The sequence below is a fragment of the Muscardinus avellanarius genome, assembly GCF_963383645.1.
Source record: "Muscardinus avellanarius genome assembly, chromosome: 2".
NCBI classification, from domain to species: domain Eukaryota; kingdom Metazoa; phylum Chordata; class Mammalia; order Rodentia; family Gliridae; genus Muscardinus; species Muscardinus avellanarius.
This window is the reverse complement of record NC_137787.1, coordinates 124,590,805-124,609,241: the sequence shown is the minus strand read 5'-3', so window position 1 is coordinate 124,609,241 and position 18,437 is coordinate 124,590,805. Positions and strand designations below refer to the sequence as shown.

The following is an 18,437-nucleotide window of genomic DNA, read 5'->3' as shown; positions in this document are numbered from 1 at the left end:
TGTGAGCAGCAGCTACTCCCTTCTGAGGAGGAGCATGCCCTCACTTCCTCAGTGCTAGCTCAGCATTTTATAACCAGCATATATTGTCTGTCTACTTTATTTTGCACTTGTGACTGAACCCAGGGGCATTGTACCTCTGAGTTACACCCTCAGACCATTTTATTTTTTGTTTTGAAACAGAGTCTCACTAAGTTGCTGAGAGTTTTGCTAAGTTATTGAGGATGGCCTCAAACCTGTGATCTTCCTGTCTCATGGTTTCCAGGTACTTGGATTACAGGCCTGGGCCACATTGCCTGGCTTGTCTGCATACTTTTAAATCTCAAAAGAAAAAAGGAGAGGAGGGAGAATTCAATACACACACTGATTAAGAGCCCTTGTGTTAAAGTAATGATTAACTATTACTCCTACGCTTTAAGAGATATGTGCTGACACATCCAGTGAGTGTGCTACTTTAAGTGTGTTCAGCTTCCAGGTCTACCTAATGGACGCGCACGTACACACACACACACACACACACACACACACACACACACACACCCAATCACTACAAACAATGGATGCTTACTCCAGCTACACTGGCCTACAGTAAGTCCCTAGACTCTGTCACATTGTCCCACCCAAGATGCTCCTAGCTGCTTGTGCACAGGAGGCCCCTTGGTTCTGAAGCCTGTGGCTCATCTGCCTGCTCCCCTCCACACCCTGCCCCACCCGCACCCGGACTCTGCTGGGCTGCATGCTTGGGGCCTCAGCCCTGTGAATCTGCTCTCGCTCCACTGCAAGAACACTGACACTGTGGGTCACCTCAGCTCTCTGTGTGCTTTCTTCACAACACTTTAGAACTTCATATTTATTTATAATTTTTAGGGTTTTAAAGTATCAAATTAAAGGAAACTTGTACTTCAAAAACAATAGAGGTTTTAATCCTCAAGTTTTCTAAACTAAAGTTTCTTCCTTCAGGTTTGTCAAGTGCAAACTGACGGTGGCTTGGTGTCCGAAGCCCTGGGGACTGAAGGCCATTGTGCCTTGCTTTCTTCCCAAGGGCTGCATGACTGTCTAGGCTAGTGTTCCTGACTGGGCTGCAAGCTCTAGGTGGATGATGGCCCTATTCTTTTCATCCTGGTTGATCTAGCATTTAGATTAGAAGGCATTCAACAAAGAGTTATGAAATAAATAAGGAAATCAAAATGTGTGTGTGTGTGTGTGTGTGTGTGTGTGTTAGTGTTACTAGGGAATGGACCCAGGGGGCATTCTACCTCCAAACTATACCCTATCCCTTCTTAGTTTTTTTAAACATGGTCTTGCTAGGTTGCTGAGTCTCACTAAGTTGGTGAAATTGGCTTCAAACCTGCGATCCTTCTGTCTTAGCCTCCCAAGTACTGGGATTACAGGCATGTACAACCATGCCCAACTGAATCAGAAATTCTTATCCAAATCTTATGTGTTTGAGGAATATGGAATAAGACAAAATGGCTAAGGAAATGACAAATGTTTTGAAAACTCAATATTCATACACAAAAGACTGTCTTGGGGGCTGGAGGTATATGCTCAGTAGTAGAGCACTTGCACAACATGTGTGAAGCCCTGGGTTCAATCTCTAGTATGAAAAAAGAAAAAAGATTAACTCTTCAAATGAATGGCAAAAAATAGAAGGCCTTTTAAAAGGACAATCAGACAATTGTAAAGGAAGTTGCTCTCTAAATCCCTGGGATTCTGCTCTGTTACTATGAAAAGGATTGGGGATTATGATAAGCAAGCCTTCAAATATTTATTTCATTTCCATTCATTCTTTGCTTGAATACTTTGCAGAACACAGCAATTCCTCCATGATTTCCCAGTTAAATTTTCCTAAGCCAGGAATACAAGAAGGGAGTATTAACAACCCACATCTTATGACTTTTCTCCCAGAATATAGTGGTGATATCTTATATTTTCTTTTCTTTCTTTGCAATGCTGGGGCTGGACCTCAGGCCCCCTCCCATGCTAGGTAATTGCTCTACTGCTGACCTACATTCCCAGGCCTCTATATTCCCTTTCTTCTACCCCATTTTCAAATCTCAAATCTTTCTCCATCCTAAATTCTTATTCCTACTGAGAATACCTAAATGCTTCAAACTCTTAGAGCCAACCCACAAATGCTAAACATTCCTCCCAACTAATGCACTCTAGCACTTGTCAAGCAAACTAGCGGCATCTTTAAACAGCTTATATCAGTAAATGCCTGCCCTCTGAGCACTGCTCTTCTCAGTTGCTGAAGTTTAACTTTTGGGCCTAAAAGGACAATTTTCAAAGCAGAAGTCCCTTAATATGACCAGAACTGGCCCATCCTTCCAAGACTGCCTGTGAACTCTCCACATTCAGGCTAGTAACTCTCCTGCCTCCAAGACCACCTACAGGGAGGCTCATTCAGCAAACACTATCCCTGAACACAGTAGATCGCACATGCTTCTCTAGCCATCGTGTGACCATCTCACCAAGGTGCCAATTACAGCTCAAAGAATGTTAAAAGGCAAAAGCACACCCTTGTATCTAATATGGAAGGCTGAATGCTTTATGAAAATTTGAGGGAAGAGGAGAGAGTTTGCAAAAAAACCCTGAGATTTTAGCCACAGCTTTTGTTAAAGCCAAGGAAGTGGTGGAGAACAAATCAAAAGTATTTATTGAAACACAGTGTTGCTGTGTTAGACTGAATTTCCAGGATAAAGATACCCTCTAATTCAGCACTAGTCTGATACCCCAACCATTTGAATAAAGAATTTATTGATTTACTTATGTCTAAACAAGAATCTCATCCTTCTGAGAAGCATTTCCCAGAATAGGATTACTTACCTTTTGACGCCGTTTTTCTTTTCTTTTATCTTCTGTGTCCTGTAGCATTTTTTCTTTCCAGAGGTCAAAGAAATAGGAGGGATCAGTATAGAACTTCAGCCCATCCTTCTTATCATCTCTATGTAGGAGTCAGGGGAAAAGACCATTAGATACTTTCACATTGAGTCTAATATTAATTCAGCTTTAACTCTTGAGACTGTAACATCTACATAGGGTATCTTAAATTTCCTTATTTGAAAAAAAACATAGAAATGTGTACAAACAGCAACTTCTTCTAGAATTAGATTAGGATACTCTTGTAAAGTTAGAATTAAGTACAGAAAATTGCTCTGCAAGAATCCCAATATTACTCATAAACAGCAGGAGCTAATAGCTCAATAATTTCAGGAAATATTTTACCTATTTCAACAAAAATTATACATAGAGATGGATGGATTCTTAGTAACAGACACATTCACTTCCATTCTGAGCTTTAATATTATTAGGATTAAAAACTATAAAGTGCGCTGTCCCCTTTCTCAGTTTGTCAACTAGGAAAAGAATCAAAATGTTCATGGGGTATAAATGTGATTAGGGGAAAAAAGCAGTTAGCCATATATTTTCAAAGAAACTTCATTCACTTGTGATTATATCAGGTTAAGGTCCTGCTTCAATTACTGTGGTCTAAAGGAGACTTCAAGGCCTTTATAAATTACTCATTTTATCATACAACCAGTAATATAAAGTGTAATATCAACAAATACTAATGCTCAAAATAAAGTAATATTCTATTCTACTAATGTTTTAAAAAGTATGTGGCCTGAAGACTACCTTTAAAGGGAAGGGCATCTACACTTCACATGAATATTTAATAAGTCATTTAAGGCACACAGGAGAAGCAAAATCAGTCAAATGAGTACAGACAGAAAATAGTTAATGCCTAAATAAAGCTAGCCAGCTCAGGAGTTACGAAAGAAAAGAGGAAAAGGTCTATCCTGAAAATTCCTGCTATGTCATATCACGAAAGCTTTTTGCCATCGAACATTAAAGCAGCTACTCTAGTCACTCTGGAGAACACCAACACACCAATGCGGCTCATGCTAGGCTTTGAACCCTGGATTACATAACGTCCTTCCTTTTTCTGGCTTCCCAATTTGTAAGCAACCTGCATGACTGAGGTTTTATTAGTAAAATTATTGGGAGAAAAAGAATTTGTTTCTCTAAAATATTAAGGCCATGAATATTTGTACAGGCTGGGTTGGGAATTTGATAAAAACTTTGAAATGTATAAAATGCACCTTCTTTCTTTTGAAAATGGAGTAAATACTCTAATGAAGGCAGAAGCACACTGAAGTAAACAGATGTTAATCCTGACACAAGACTTTAAGTCCTATGTTTATGTCACCTAACAACTTAACTTCTTTCCAGTATTGTGACCATGTTTTATTGTCATCTAACAGGTTCTCTTCAGCACTGTGACCATGTCTTATTTAAGTTCAAATGCAAATTTGTTTTGTGTATTTCAATTTTGGTTGTATGAACAGATTTGGGCTGAGACTGTTACTCTTAAAAGTGTTATGAAAAACTCCAAGAAATGCTTTATATACCTTAAGACTAATAGGTACACACAGGTACACACAGGTACACACACCCCTCAAGGTTATGTTTCATACAATTAAAATTTTTAAGTCACCACAAATAAATATTAATCAATAAAAGTGGTCCACTGGGTTTTCTCACAGGACTTTTAGTGAGCTCTCTTAGTAATGTCAGATAGGAGAAGTTTAATGAGCAAGCTTTCCTGCTATAGTATATATACTGAAGCTCCCCATACTAAGCAAAACTGAAATTGCCCAGGAAAAATGCCCATCAAACAAAAGTGGCCACAAGTTAAACTAGGCTTACAACGCTTCCATCCACATACATTATTAATGTTTTAAATGTGTGCTCTATAACCTCCAGAAAACTAGTTGTTCCATTAAAAGGCCAGCACCATGCTCCAGTCCCAGCAGTTTCCATCTTTTTAAAGAACCTTCCTGTTTGTGCAAAAGAAAGAGACATACTTCACATGCCCTTTACTGGAGCACTTTGACAAAGGGCAGCTCCAAGTCTCTGCTGTGGTTCCTGAGAAAGGACTGGAAAATGAGACTAAGAGAACTCTGGGCACTCCCTGAGGAGAGCCAAAGGACTCCTTGGGCAGGAAAGAGGGCAGTCACAGAGGCAAAGAACTCACAGTATTGCCAGCAGCACTGACCCTGGGGCAGCGAGGGTCACTGCCATCAGCCTTTGCTGCAGGAGATGACTCCGCAGTGGGAGCAAAGGTAGCAGAGGAACAAGCCTGGCCACAGACAGGGGACAGTATGAGAAAGGGAGCCAGGGAGGTGGTGGCCACAGGCATGAAAAGAAGTACTGGGTGACAGGGGCAGGAGGGGTGTGTTAGGGCATCTCTTCATACTACTTTATTATACTATTTGTTTTCTATACTTTTTGGGACATTCCATCCTAATAATATATCCTACCATGTTAACAACAGAAGGCTAATTTGGTGACAATTTTTACTCTAAAAACCCCTAGCACTGAAGCACACATATTTTTTCTGAATTAAATAATAATTGTCTGCAGTGTTAAAGTGCTGAGAGATATTTTGCTGCATTATAAATGAATTGTGCTGCTCTTTTCAAACTGACGTTGAATATAGGGAGCAGCAACGTAACTGTACACAAAGTCATTAGGTAAGGTGCCCACTTCCACCTAGACATCCACATCAAAGGGCCAAATAAAAGCTCACACTTCTTAAAATACTAGGACTTCAGAAATCCTGTATAAGTGACTAATTTCATTGTGTACAGTATTTCCAACTGTTGTTTTGAAAGTATTCTTTTTCTAACCTAAATGAGCCATTATGGATACGCCTATCCATCACTAGCCCTGTCTGCCTCCATCTCTGGGGACTTGGAAAGCCATACCTGTAAGGTGTAAGGATGTTGAGAGGTGGTGGCTTATCACTCTGGTTATAAATGTCAGCAACAGGATTAGGAATGCTGTTCTTTGAAACCACCTGCTGGTCTTGGACTGTGGAACTTTTGAAAGCTTTCTTCATGTTGATATCCTGTAGTGACACTGTTTAGAGAAAAGTCCCCCAAATTGAGACACACAGAAATATTTTAACTGTTTAGAAATAAGATTCACAATCATAAACACATCTTGGGATAACCATACAACAATTTTTATTATTCCTTGAAACCATGCTTAAACATTAGTTTAGCTGGGCGTGGTGGCGCACGCTTGTAATCCCCACGCTTGGGAGGCGGAGACAGGAGGATCGCGCAGGTTTGAAGCCAGCTGCGCGCTGGCTTAGGAGACCCTGCTTCCAAAATGAAAATGTAAAAATAGGTCTGGGAGTGTAGTCCGAGGTAGAAGGGCTTCCAGGAACCCCAGTACCACCAAAAAAACCCAAACCAAACCAAAACAAAAAAACATTAGTTTAGATTGTGTAGAAACAATAGTTTTCACCAAGCGTGGTAGCACACGCTTGTAATCCCCGCGCTTGGGAGTTGGAGACAAGAGGATTGCACAGGTTTGAAGCCAGCCTTGCTGGCTTAAGAGACCCTGTTTCCAAATAAAAAAATATAAAGAATAGGTCTGAGAATGTAGCCCGGAGGTAGAAGGGTTTCCAGGAACCCCAGTACCACCAAAAAAAAAAAAAAAAAAAAAGACAAAAAAGAAACAATAGTTTTCCCTATCAAATGCAATCAAATTATGGCTTTTCTTCTTTTGTAGTGACTTAATTATTTCATTAAACTTAACAGTAGAACACCATTCTTTACTTAAATAGAAGTTCTCAAAGGCCATACAGAAATGTTATGAACATAATAGGCATCCAAATACACAAATTTTGGTATTCTAGTGGGAAAACACAAGTTAATACTAACCTAAGTACAATATCTTATACTTACACAAAAATTACACAAATAAAAATAACATAGCAGCTGGGCATGGTGGCACACATTTGTAATCCCAGTAGTTGGGAGGCTGAGACAGGAGGATCACAAGTTTGCAGCCAGCCTCAGCAACTTGTGAGTCCCTCTGCAATTTAGCAAGATTGTGCTTCAAAATAAAGAATAAAATAGGGCTGAAGGTGTAGTTTGAAGGTAGAACGCCCCTAGCCCTCCTGGCCCCAATACTATGCACACACAAACACCAAAGAAAAAAAAAGTTTTTCCAATACTGATATTAGAGAAATATAGCAAAGCTTTTCAGCATACCTAAGTCCTAAAAAAGTCAGTAGCTTGATCTACAAAACAAAACTACACCAAGGAGTCAGGAACTCAGGGCAGGATATACATACCTCTTTCTTAGGTTTGCAAAGCATTTATATTTAAGTTATCTGACATTGGCATACACATTTTATGAAAGGTAAACTGGTCCTATGACCAACCCACTTGGCCTCTGAGGCTGTAATTCTAGAATGCTGAGTGATATTTCCAAGACCTTCCAGCAAAATAGTTATGAGCCCCAAACATTCTAGATTTTTAGCTTTCAGTCAAGTATCTCTTCCACTCTCACATCGATACCAAGGAAAAGAGTAAGGTAAAATCTTAATTGAAAAGGGATTCTAAAGATATGACATGTACTATACAACGTCCTATCATCAAATCTACAGATTAATCCTTTACAGTGTAAAGTTGATAATAATCAATCCAATTCCAAAATCCAACAAAAAATTTAAGAAAGACTAAAAAGCGTTTATGAACCTAGCACTGATGGCAGATGTCTGTAATTCCAGTACTTGGGAGTCAGAGACAGGAGGATCACAGGTTCAAAGACAGCCTCAGCAATGTAATGAGACTTTTAGCAGCTTACTAAAACACTGTTTCAAACATAAACAAAAAAGGGTTGGGAATTGTAGCTCAGAGGTAGAATAGCCCCTCGGTTCAATCCCCAGTAAACACACACACACACACACACACACACACACACACACACACACACACACCAGAAAACAACAAAAATACCAATTGTGATACCAATTTGAAAAGTGAATGATTAATTTAAGATTTAAGATGTTAAGAATTCCTTATCTAGTTAGACCAAGTAGCTTTTTTTGCTTGTTTGTTTGTTTGTTTGTACTGGGGACTGAACCCAGGGGCAGAATCTCCAGGCTATTTTTATTTTTATATTTTTGGAAATAGAGTCTCGACCTGTGATCCTCCTTTCTCAACCTCCCAAGTACTGTGATTACAGGTGTGCTCCACCACACCTGGCTCCTCCAAGAGGCAATTTAAATTTCTATTTCTAATTAGTAAATAAAATTTTAAAATCTGATGAAAATAATTTATCTTTTGCTTCTTGGGTTATTGTTTGAAAAGTCAAAACATTCATAATGAATGTTAACGCTAGTCTAATTTTAACCTCTGAAAAAGACCTGAACATGAGCAAACAAAGCAACAAGAGAAATTCTAACTGACTTATATAAAGGTAAAAATAATTTATACATTGAATATTTTTCTCAAGGTAAATATGAAGTGGTACATCTTAGACATTTTTAGATTTTTTCGAACCTAATCACAGACTTTTATTCAAAAGACACCATGAGTAAAATTTTAAAATATGGAATTGTTGATGGTTCAAATTTTGTTGAAACTGCCACAATTTCAGGAATTATAATAAGAATGATCATCAGTTAATTTACATATAGTGCTTGTCAATAATAACATTATTTTAAAACCTGGAGCACAAAGGCCTTCAGTAAAAGCTGTTTCTGAGAGGGTTAATAAAACGTTCAATTTGGCAGAATCACCACAGTTATTCCCAGGCATCAGGCCCCCAAGAGCATCAGGTTGAAGCCTTTGCTTCAGGTGAGATGTTTGTGTGATCTCCCTGCCCTTCCCCATATTAGACTATCTTTTTGCAGTGGTTCTTTGACTTTTAGGCAAGAAGGTCTTTTTAAAATAACTACCAGTAACTTATATTAGGACTTCTAATACTGAATCTATTCAGAGGCCTTTAAGACAAATACAGTAATGCTATACCTTTTTTCTTTTAGACAAAAGCCTGGTGTATGAGGTAGACAAGATATGAATCTTTTCATAAGTAACTAACCCAATGTTGCAGGGTTCACCCTCACTATTCTTGTAGAAAAAGAGATGAAATGTCAGCACACTACCCCAAGGAAAAAGCAGTAATTACGTGCAGTTAATTACCACAGACTTGTTGACATCTCTTCTAGCTCACTGCCTTCATGCAGTTACCTACCCTCTTCCACTGTGGAATCCAACTGCGTAACTTTGACGGCAAGGCGATCGATTCTGTCTTGAAGAGAATTTGCTCTGATGTAGAAGTTGTTAGCCTCATTAAACAACTCACCAAATATGTCTTCAGCATGTTTGCCTGCAAAAGAGAAGGAAGGGAGACAGCCATCTGCTGAGGCTGCCCCACACAGCCACCCCCGAGCTCACCACTGCCAACACCCCAGGGCTTGTGCAAATGGGTGTAAAAATGAAGTGTCATGGTCCAAGGCCTTCAGAACTTCTGAAATTTATCAGAGATATTCAAACAACTCTGATATTGACTCAAAGTAGTAGAATTCTAAAATAATCCACACAGCACAAAAATCTCCATTGGTACACAGCCTTCACTCAAGCTGTTTCCTGCTAAAGGCAACCTCCATGGAAGCAAAAAGAGCTCATTTTATATACTTTCAGTATAAATACAATCTTAGAAATTAAACTTTCCTTTTACTCCTCAAGATAATTCAGTAAGTCATAATGACCCCTAAATTTACCTCATTTGCAATCAGAAATATTAGATCTTTTACCTTGTGCTTCCGATGGTATTAAATTATTCAAATTAATATTTGGGAATCTAGAGACACAGTGTCAATTATTGTGCCCACCAAAAATCAATACTTTGAATTTTGAGTTAAATTTTCCTGTCTGGGTACTCTATATTTGCGGGTACAGAGCACTGGTGATGAGCCCAGAGGTACTCTATCTCTGAGCTACATCCTCAGTCCTTTTTATCTTGAAACATGGTCTTGTTAGTTATAATTCCCACTTTTTTTTTTTTTGTGGTACTGGGGTTCCTGGAAGCCCTTCTACCTCCGGGCTACACTCCCAGACCTATTTTTACATTTTTATTTGGAAACAGGGTCTCCTAAACCAGCGCGTGTGGCTGGCTTCGAACCTGCGCGACCCTCCTGTCTCTGCCTCCCAAGTGCGGGGATTACAAGCGCACATCACCACGCCCGGCCCACTTTTCTTTTTTTGAGGGTCTGGTGATAGAACCCAGGGGCATTCAACCTCCAAGCCACAACTCCTGCCCTTTTTTTTTTTAATTTATTTTGAAACTGGGCCTCACTAAGTAGCTGAGGTTCTCCGTGAACCACGATCCTCCGGTCTCGGCCTCCCAAATGTTGGGATTACAAGCGTGCGCCACCATGCCTGGCTTAATTCCCACTTTTTAAAAAATGTGCTTTGTGTACCTGAATATTTAACAATCAAGACATGAGTTAGTATGTGCTTACTCTGAAACTCCAAATCCCAAACACTATTCCTTTATTCAGTCAACTGGTATTTAATAACTGCCTGCTCTTCAGTGTGTAAGGACCTTCTATGACAGAGACACTTAACACTTCTTTCTGTTTTCATTTTCTGTCAGTTTACTGCTCAAATGAGAAAGAAACCCTGAATGTGCCTGGAGGAAAAGTTTACTGGGCAAGAACACCACGAATGTTTTGCAGCGATTCATATTTACAGGGTGCTCTCCCGGCGGTTATCTGTCCTCGTTGCTAGAATCCAGGAGACTGTGTGTCCTTGATCACAGGAGCCATGTCTGCTTGCTTCGTGTTGCAGCCCAATTCTAGAGAGTGCCTCCTGCACAACGCACAACCCTGTTCAAGGAAGGAATGAGCAGGACCAGGAGGCCAACAGGGAGTTACTGTTTTTATTGTCCAGATAATTAAACTGAGGATCAGAAAGATAATCTATCCAAATCCCTTGGCTAGTAAGTGGCAAAAATAGGTAAAACAAAAACTTGGTCTTCTAATGTTTAGTTCTCTGCTTTCTTCACCAAATCTTACACATAGTATACAGAATCAGAATGTAGGGCAGTTCCTTTATGATCCAGCAATTCTACTTCAGGGTCAAAACAGGGACTTGAAGAAATGAGGATTACTCACTCATCTAGAGGTGGAAACAATCCTCATGACCATGGATGGATAAACAAATGAAATATAACTCAGCCCTCAAAAGGCAAAAATTCTGAAACATGCTACAACATGGATGAGCCTTGAAGACTTTATGCTAAATAAAACATCACACACACACACACACACACACACACACACACACACACCCCAAATACTGTCTGATTTTATTCCTATGAAGTACCTACAGCAGCCGAATTCAGACACAAGGCACAAGGCAGAAAGGTGGCTGCCAGGGGTTGGGGAGAGAAGGGAATAGGGAGTTGCTTAACGAGTATAGAGTTTCAGTTCTGCAAGGAGAAAAAGTTATGCAAAACTGTTGTGTGACAATGTGAATAAACCTAACACTGCTGAACTGAGTACATAAAAATGTTTACAATGGTCAATTTTATGTTATGTATATTTTGCAATTAAAAATGCATAAGGAAAATCACAAAAATCTATGATTCCCCACTAAAATAAACTCCTGCTTTCTTTACCCTTCATCTTGATGACCTCCTTCTCTCTTCCCTGTGCAACAAGTGTCCCCAGAGTCACTTCCTTTGTTTTTTATCATAGTCATCCCAATAGTACAAGGTGGGGAGAGGGATCTCAGTCACTCTTAAGATGACTGAGACCACAGAGGATTTGTCAGAAAAGCAAGCAGGCAAAGGGCTCAGGCTTGGGCTTGCCAGTGAGAGCACAGCAAGTCAGCGGTTTCTCTAAGAAAGATGGTGAAGGCCTCACAGAGGGGACACAGCAGCCAGCACAGATGTGGCAGGAGAAGGCAGATGGGTTGAGGACTGTGGAGAGTTCATTCTGGCTGGAGCACAAACAGCAGGCAGAGACGGGTCACCAGACTTGCCACATATGCTGAGGGGCTTCCTAGGTTCTTCCCAAGGCCCTGTCCCCACTCCAAGGACGTTTCTATCACATGTGGACCAGCTGTCCCAGCTCGGCAGGTGAGCTTTCCACTAAGCTAAAGGCTGGCTCTGGGGTCTGACTCCTGGGGCCAGGTCTGCTCACTGGCAGACCCGTCTTTCTACTCCCCCAGCTCCTCTGCTGCTTCCTCCCTCCCCAGACTGGGGACTGCCTTGCAGAAGCCCAGGGCTCAAGGTCTTGGGCTTTTTCTTTTATTTAACAAAGGTTATTTCTGCTACTTGGGGAAAACAAATCTGAGTATTTGTGTTTCTAAGGCTAGTGCTCAATATTCCCAAGAACTTTGCTTTTAAAAACTATGGATAAAAATAAGTCTCTGTTAAATATTCCAATGCCTTCGCTTTCCTGTCCACATTCATGTGAGCGTCACATCCAACCTAATGGCTTATAACTCTCGCTCTGTGTCATCAGCCTCATCCTGAAACTCACACTTCTGTGCCTCACCCACTGAGCGGCATCGTCTGGGTGTCTGATGAGCAACTCAACCTCCTAAGCCAGCTCCTCTTCACTCTGGGAAGTGGAAGCTGCCTGCTTCTGTGGTCATGCCATAGCCTCAGGGCCAGCTTGACTTGACTCCGCCTGTGCCTCCCATCCCTCAGTGGATCTCCAGCAAACCCTGCCCAAGTGCACCTGTGCAGATCATTCCCCTCTGCCTGAGGTCCCTAACTGCCAAAGCGGGGTCTACCAGCGTCCACCTGGACACATGCTCCCCAGAGCAGCACAGCCATCTGGGCAACCCTTGATCAGATCCTGACTCTCCTCTGCATTCTTAGGTCCCTTTCATGCCTGGTGCCTCATTTAGAATAAAAGCCAAAGGCCATGTGAGCTCTCCTTGAGCTAGGCCACTTGCCTTCCTTGCCTAATCCCTGTAATCCTCCTCACCCACCCACAGCCACACCCACACACTGGCTCCCATGGATTCTCAGACTCGCCAAGTACACTCCTTCTCCCCAGGCCTTGGGTTTCCCTCCTTCTTCCTGGGCCATTTCTGCCTCAGAGCCTCACAAGGCTGGTTCTCTCACTCCTGCCGGCTCTAAACCCAAACTCTACCTTCTAAGTGAGACTTTCCCTAGCAGCCCTAGCTACATCATATCACCTCACTATGAGATGATCATACATCCTCCTCCATCCCCAGGCTGCTGCGTTTTTCTCTTTAGCACTTACCAGAATGTCACAAAGTATGGACTTGCATGTATTCACCTTGTTTCTCCTCTGTCCCCCTTCACTAGAACCTATAACCCATGGAGTCACTTTCCTTGATTCTGTTCACTGCTCCATCAGTCTCCAATGTCTCAGGGCTCCTGGCTTGTAGCAGGTGCTCAGAAAAGATATTGGAATGATGTAATTAAGGCATATTAGCTAAGTGGTCACATTGTTAACTTAAAACCAGCTCTCTAGGATGCAGGCTGAGGTCTGCAAGCACAGATACCCCCCCCGCCCCCGTGCTTCCACAATACCCTAAGCTCACCTTGAATCCAAGATACTCACAACTCTAACATTGTCTTTATTCCCCCAAGCTCTCTGAGGGCTCAAGTGAAGCCTTTTATTTCTATACTTCTGGTGCTGGGCTAGTGCTTAACAAAACCACACGATCTACACTAGTATTTATGGTTGACATGTACATCATGGCAAATGTTCTCTGCTCAAGGAAGTTTGGAAGACGTTGAATTAAACGAATTAAACATGTTTCTATGCTTTGAGGTATCTCAAAATATGTACCAGGCTGATGTTTGTGGGGAATCTGCAGGAAGAGTATCTAGCTTACCATGCTTTCAGAACATGGGGACTAAAAACATCCAATAATATCCTTTACAACTGCTGTTTTAGATTAGAAAATGCTGCCTGGTTTGCTGGTGAGCAGTGTTCCAAATGTTTCATATCCAAGTCTATGAGTTATTTTTAAATGGATAATACAGTCTAATGGAACTAATTTTTGTTTTCCTACTTAACCCTTATTACATGTGTTCATGTAATACACATACACACATATATGCGCGCACACACACACACACACACACACACACACACACATATGCTTGGGTGCAATTTGAAAAACTATGATCTTTTTTGGCTATGCAGAAAAGTAATTTATTGGGACAACATATACCTCCAAGAAGATGGGAATGTCTTTCATTCTGTTTTGCCCTGGACCCTTGATGTCAACTGTATTTGAAAAGCATGCAATTGTACGATAGCTCCACTTGGAAGTTTTCCATTTATAAAGAGACACAGAAATTAAAGACTTGTATAATTAATATTTCCCAGCTGCATAAAGCAGACAAGTGACTAAAAGGAAGGAAATGGAGCTACATTTTCTGATGAACAAGAATAAAGTATTGCAATTAGTCTTCAGTTCTTTAAAGAGCAATAGATTTGAAAACAAAATTTTATTCATTCTTTCAATGGTGAGTCCATTAATAAACTAAAATAATTCTGAGTTGAATTAGTAGTCTCACTATGGGAAGCACAATGTATTCATTGCCTTTTTAACTGGCAAAGGTCCTGCTTCTGAACTTCTTAGTACCATCTGAGGTTTCCAGGTATTGCAGGCTGAGAAGCCTCCAGACTGCCAGGGCATAAACACAATGCATGAAAGTACTAGTACTTGGATCTTGACTTGTCAAGATTTTGACTCTTTTTTTTCTCCACTAAGAGAAATTGGGCTTGGAAAAATGGGCTCCAGTGCTGAAGGGAAAAAAGTATTGGGTGAGCCTACAATATATTACTGTGCTAGTAAAAGTACTGTGTTCAAAGACTGGTGGGGATCAGTCAAAAGGTACACAAGGGCCAGATTCCCATTGGCTAAATCTGGGGAAATAAGTACATCAAAAGAGAAAGTGGATTATAATCTACAGAATAAAATAATAAAATAATCCACTAGTCCAGACTGTTATAAATAAACTAACGAATAAGAGAAAGAAATAAAGGTACTTATGAGGCAGAATGGTGACTCCTTAATATTGAAGAAATTATGAACAACGAAATCACTACTAACCAAGCATGGTGGTAAATATATTTAAGCCCAGTACTTGGGAGGCTAATACAGAAGGATCATAAATTCAAGGCTATCCTCAGTAACTTAGTGAGAATTTTAAAAATATGCATTAATTACAGAGCAGGAAAACATTACACTAGAGAAACTTGTAATAACTGACTGAAGGCAAGGTTGCCAGTGATGGGGTAAGCAGGCATGTGTGCTTCCTGACAATAAGCAGGAGTAGCACATCTATGATATTTCCATCAATGTCCTCCATCTAATCATGGAGAGATTAGAAAATCCAGACCAAGGTACATTCCTCCAAATCACATGGATGATTCCATTTAAAATGTCAAGGTCATACAAGTCAAAGAAAGTCCAAGCCTGGGGAACTATTTCAGAGTAAGGCAGACTGAGAATAGAGAATTCTATACATATAGATGGGGAGAATGGGAGAAAAAGAATCAGAAAAAACATGCAATATCTGGACTGAGTGGACATTTGTACTGTTTCTGACTTATTTGTAGAAGTCTGAAACATTTCAACATAAAGAGTTAAGAAACTTTACTTAAGTATTTATAAAAACACACAGCTGCTGCTACAAATTGCAATTATTTGGCTCTAAATTTTTTCTTTCTCCTTTTTAAAGCTCTATTTTTTCCATTATGTTAGGAGTTTATGATTATTACGAAAAGCACAGAAAATATAGGAAGATAAACAACAGGAAGAATGGCCAGAAGTCTAATAAAAATATCTACTGCTGATACTGATTATAAAAGTTACTACTTTTAGAAAACTCAAAAAGTAAAATGTTAGCCATAATTATCTGCCATGATTTTTGTCAGTGTGTACTTGTGTATGTGTGTGTGTGTGTGTGTGTGTGTGTGTGTGTGTGTGTAGTATCTGAGCTATATTCCCAACCCTATTTTTATTTATTTATTTTTATTTTATTTTATTTTTATTGCAGTACTGGGGAGGATGGAACACAGGGGCATTCTACCTCTGAGCTACACACCCAGCCCTATTTTTTATTCTTTAGTTTGAAACAGGGTCTCACTGAATTGCAAAGGGCCTCGCTAAGTAGCTGAGGCTGTCCATGAACTGCTATCCTCTGGTATCTGCAGAGGGCCTCCCTAAATTGCTTTGTCTGGCCATGAACCTATGTTTCTCTTATCTCAGCCTCTCATGTACTGGGATTACAAGCCCATGCCTGGCTGTGTACTTCTTTACAATATTCTTCCTATGTATTTTGTAAGAACTAAGACAACAGACAGTGACTTTAAGCATATCTGGTTGTTGAGCACACATACACCCAGCACACAGGGAGGCAGATGTGGTCCTGGAATGAGTGTCAGGGTGTGACATCTGGTGCCCACACCAAAATGGTTTTGGGCAGAAGCAGTTCAGTCCATCACTGTAAAGGAGGCTGAGCAGGATACACTGGTATAGGGGACTCACAGCGGTTGATGTGTGGGAAGGGGGATCTACTTCTCCTCTGACTGCTTTTATTTAACCAGTGGAATAGGCAGTACAGTCATCAGTGTGAGAAGTGTGATGGGAAAGAGAAGACAGGAAGTAGGCACTCTATTAAGAACACAAGAACCAGTCAACAAAGAAATGACAGTGCACAGCCGACATGGGCTCAGCTGAGAAACGCGCTCATGATTTAAACCTTTTCTAATAAGAGTATCTGGAGCCACAAACCTCTCTGTAAATATGTGTTCAACTAAATCTTACTAATACTCTGATATTTGATTTTTATTACTGCCAGAAATAATTTCTAATTTCCCTTTTCAAATTCTTCTTGGATCTAAGAAATATTTAAGAAGATACTGTTTGATTTTTCAGTATTTGAGAATTATCTAAAAATAATCACATTAAATAATCATATTAATTATCTAAAAATAATTACTAATTTAATAAATTAAATTTAATAAAGAATCACATTAAATTATCCCATTATCACACAGTGTACTACAATCTTTTCAGACTTAATCTTCTATGACCTAGCATATACCCCATCTTGGTGAAATTTCATTTTTTATTTTTACCTTTTTTTAGTACTAAGGATTAAACCTAGGGTCATTCTACCTTTGAGCTACATCCTAGTCCTTTTTAAAAAATTATTGTCTAGTTTGAAATATGGTCTTGCTAAATTGCTGAGGCCAGCCTCAAACCTGTGATCCTACTATCTCTACCTCCCAACTACGAGGTACAGATATATGACACCACACCCAGCTATAGAAAATTAAAAGACTGTGTATTATACAACTTGGAAATTCAGTATATAAATATCAATTAGGTCAGTCTGATTTATAGTGTTCAAACTATTCTTACAGATTTATTATTATTATTATTATTATTATTATTATTATTATTACTATTTGTCTACGTGTTCTTTCAGTTACTAAGTTGACCATGTTAAAATCTCCAACTACAATTTGGGGTTGGTCTATTTATTCCCTTTGTTTTATTTATTTTTATTCTATGTACTTTTTTATTGGTACACTATAGTCTCACATCATAATGTGGAACATGTTGACAATGGCATATATTCACACAGTACTTGGTACCCTCTCTCATCCCCGCTTTCTCTTTTCCTTTCCTTCCAATACTGAATGTCCATGTTAACTATGTTATATTCACATGTATACACATATATGAATGTAACTTTTCCATTAACCTCAGCCTTCTTCCCCTCCAACCCTTCCTTTCTGGCTTTGCTGAGGTTTCCCATCCATTATCTGGGGTCCCTCTGGTATCCCTAATAGTCCCTAGTTTGGGCATATTAGAGAAAACATATGTCCGTTCTCTTTCTGTGTTTGGATGATCTCACTTAACATAATGTTCTCCAGGTCTTTCCATCTTCTTGCAAATGACATGATTTTGTTCTTCATTGCTGAGTAAAATTCCATTATGTGGAGCCGGGCGTGGTGGTGCACGCTTGTAATCCCAGCGCTTGGGAGGCTAAGACAGGAGGATCGTGCAGGTTCAAAGCCAGCCTCAGCTTAGTGAGGCTCTCAGAAACTTAGTGAGACTCTGTTTCCAAATAAAGTATAAATTAGGTCTGGGAGTATAGCCTGGAGGTAGAAAAGCCCCTGGGTTCCACCCCCAGTACCACCAAAAAAAAAAAAAAAAAAATTCCATTATGTGTATTTCCTATAATTTTGCAATCCAGTTATCTGTTGATGGAGACCTAGGTTGGTTCCATATTTTGGCTATTACAAATTGTGCTGCTATGAACATGGGCATGCATGTTACTGTAGTCTTTGATTTCAACCCCTTGGAATAGCTGGATCATATGGTGGATCCATTCCGAGTTTTCTGAGGAATCTCCACACTGATTTCCATAGTGGCTGAACCAGTTTGCACTCCCACCAACAGTGTAAAAGAGTTCCTATTTCCCCACATCCTTGCCAACATTTGTTATTTGACTTCTTATGCTTGTCACTCTGACTGGGGTTAGATGGAATCTCAGCATAGTTTTGATTTGCATCTCCCTGATTGCTAATGATGTCAAACATTTTTTCA

The 18,437-nt window shown here is 40.0% G+C and overlaps 1 protein-coding gene across 2 annotated transcripts in view; it reads right to left on the bottom strand.

Annotated features, from left to right (window-relative positions):
* The window catches only part of WASF3 (WASP family member 3), a gene marked incomplete at both ends in the record, with an annotated part of 52,248 nt that overhangs the window by 10,015 nt on the left and 23,796 nt on the right, over positions 1–18,437 (bottom strand). For both annotated transcript variants that reach the window (XM_080689654.1, XM_080689655.1), the window contains 3 exons: positions 2,827–2,944; positions 5,772–5,925; positions 9,061–9,195. In XM_080689654.1, coding sequence (XP_080545780.1) covers positions 2,827–2,944; positions 5,772–5,925; positions 9,061–9,195 — 407 coding nt within the window. The remainder of the gene's footprint in view (positions 1–2,826; positions 2,945–5,771; positions 5,926–9,060; positions 9,196–18,437) is intronic.